This window comes from Penaeus vannamei, chromosome 4, assembly GCF_042767895.1.
Source record: "Penaeus vannamei isolate JL-2024 chromosome 4, ASM4276789v1, whole genome shotgun sequence".
Taxonomy (NCBI): domain Eukaryota; kingdom Metazoa; phylum Arthropoda; class Malacostraca; order Decapoda; family Penaeidae; genus Penaeus; species Penaeus vannamei.
In genome coordinates, this window is record NC_091552.1 from 44,346,060 (window position 1) to 44,348,559 (window position 2,500).

The 2,500-nt window shown below is 52.8% G+C and overlaps 1 protein-coding gene across 1 annotated transcript in view; it reads left to right on the forward strand.

The window, feature by feature from the left end:
- LOC138861635 (visual system homeobox 2-like) overlaps positions 1-2,500 on the forward strand; it is a 116,958-nt gene that overhangs the window by 108,806 nt on the left and 5,652 nt on the right. The window contains exon 4 of the mRNA XM_070121448.1: positions 2,135-2,330. Coding sequence (XP_069977549.1) covers positions 2,135-2,330 — 196 coding nt within the window. The remainder of the gene's footprint in view (positions 1-2,134; positions 2,331-2,500) is intronic.

The following is a 2,500-nucleotide window of genomic DNA, read 5'->3' on the forward strand; positions in this document are numbered from 1 at the left end:
ATCCAAGCCAAGTCAAGCCAAGTCTAACGAAACCCAAGTCAACTCAAGCTAAGGCAAACTATAGCAAGCCCGCCGAGTCATAAGCAAACCAAGGCAAGATATCTCAAGCCCAGACGAGTCATAAGCAAGCTAAGGCAAGATATCTGAAGCCATAAGCAAGCCAAGGCAAGATATCTCAAGCCCAGACGAGCCATATGCAAGCCAAGGCAAGATATCTCAAGCCCAGACGAGTCATAAGCAAGCTAAGGCAAGATATCTGAAGCCATAAGCAAGCCAAGGCAAGATATCTCAAGCCCAGACGAGCCATATGCAAGCCAAGGCAAGATATCTCAAGCCCAGACGAGCCATATGCAAGCCAAGGCAAGATATCTCAAGCCCAGACGAGTCATAAGCAAGCTAAGGCAAGATATCTGAAGCCATAAGCAAGCCAAGGCAAGATATCTCAAGCCCAGACGAGCCATATGCAAGCCAAGGCAAGCTATTTCAAGCCTAGACAAGTCATAAGCAAGCCAAGGCAAGACACCCAGGCCCTCTAGCGGTGGGAAAGGTTGATAATAACAAGCTCATCAACCCTTAGCGAGGTTTGCCTAAATTGAGGGAAAGCCTTAATGGGAATTGGTTGAAATTGGCCCCTTGCCTTCCCCTCCCCTCCCCCCTTCCTACCTTCGTCTACTCTCTGCCTCGTGCCCACCTTTCCCCTCTCTCCTTTTTAACCCTTTACCCAATTCTTTCTTCCTTCCTCTTTTCATCCATCTCTCTCTCTCTCTCTTCTCCCCTCGGGTCTTACCACCCTCTTTCCTCTCTCCCTTTCTCCTCTTTACCACCATCTTCCCTCTCCCCCTCTTCCCCTCCCCACCTCCACCTCCCCTCACCCCCTTACCACAATCTTCCCTCCCCCCCTCTCTCCCTCCCAACTTCCCTCTCCCCTCACCCCCTCACTCACCTCCCCCTCTCCCTCTCCCCCTCCTCCCCTCACCCCCTTACCACCACCTTCCCTCTCCCTATTACCACCCTCACCCACCTCCCCCTCTCTCCTCATCCCCTTACCACCATCATCCCTCACCATCTTACCACCCTCACCCACCTCCCCCTCTCTCCTCATCCCCTCCAATCCTCTCACCCCCTTACCACCATCTTCCCTCTCCCCTCTCTCCCTCCCAACCTCCCATCTTCCCTCCCTCTCCCCTCTCCCCTCACTCGCCTCACCCACCTCCCCCTCTCTCCTCATCCCCCCAACCCCCACCCACCCTTAAAACGAGGGGAAATCAGATTACCTCATCTCGTCTCACACTTGCAGCTTCGGAAGTCGCCTCAACTTGATAATTAATGCTTGCTTGGCGACCTGTCTTGACCTGTCTTGCTTGCTCGCTCCGGGGTCGGCCGCTAATGACCTTATCTTGGGCCGGGATGAGGAGAGAGAGAGGGGAGGGAGGGGAAGGGGAGGAGGGTGGCTAATTACTCTCTTCGGGACGGTGGGGAGAAGAAGAAGAAGAAGAAAAAAAAAGAGAGAGGGAGAGAGACAGACAGAGAGAGAGAAAGAAAGAGAGAGAGTTACATGAATAGAGAGATAGATAGATAGAGATAGATAGATAGAGAGAGACAGAGAGAGTGAGAGAGAGAGAGAGAGAAAGATAACTATAAATGCCGAATGATAACCTGTAATCACAGTGTATTCATTAATATAAGGAAAAATATTAGTTTATATGGAAGAATTATTAACAATATTATCATTATCTTTGTTATACTTATTATTACCATCATGATCAATATATACATATTTTGTCTCCTTTATATACTTACCGATCTATCAGGACTTATATATGCATATCAATTTCTCAATTATGTATCTACCAAACAATTGGTCTAACTCAAATGTTCATCTTTATATCTATCTGTCTCCGTCTTCTTTTTTTTCTCTCTCTCTCTTTCTCTTCATCTCCTTTCTGTCTCGCTTTTTTTCTCACTCTCTCTCTCTCTCTCTTTCTCTCCCTAATACTCTCTGTCTCTCTTCCTCATCCCCCCCTCTCTCTCTCTCTCTCTCTCTCTCTCTCTCCCTCCCTCCCTCCCTCCCTCCCCCTCCCCCTCCCCCCCTCGCCCGGCCGTGCCCTAACCCCCCCTCCTCTCCCTCCCGCAGGTGTGGTTCCAGAACCGGCGGGCGAAGTGGCGGAAGACGGAGAAGACGTGGGGCAAGAGCACCATCATGGCGGAGTACGGCCTCTACGGCGCCATGGTCAGGCACTCGCTCCCGCTGCCGGAGACCATCGTCAAGTCCGTGGAGTCCGGAGAGGAGTGCCCGGCCCCCTGGCTCCTAGGTATGGGTCAAGACGCAGGTGAGTCCACGGCGGCGACTTCTCTCTCCCGTCGACGTCCTACGGGAGGGGGGGAGGGAGGGGGGGGGGCGCAGGGGGGGGGGGGTGGGGTGGGGGGGCTCGGAGCTGGAGCAAGCTGGGGTTGGCCGGGGTTGACCTGGCTTGGGCTGGCTTGACCTCCGCGGCGCCGG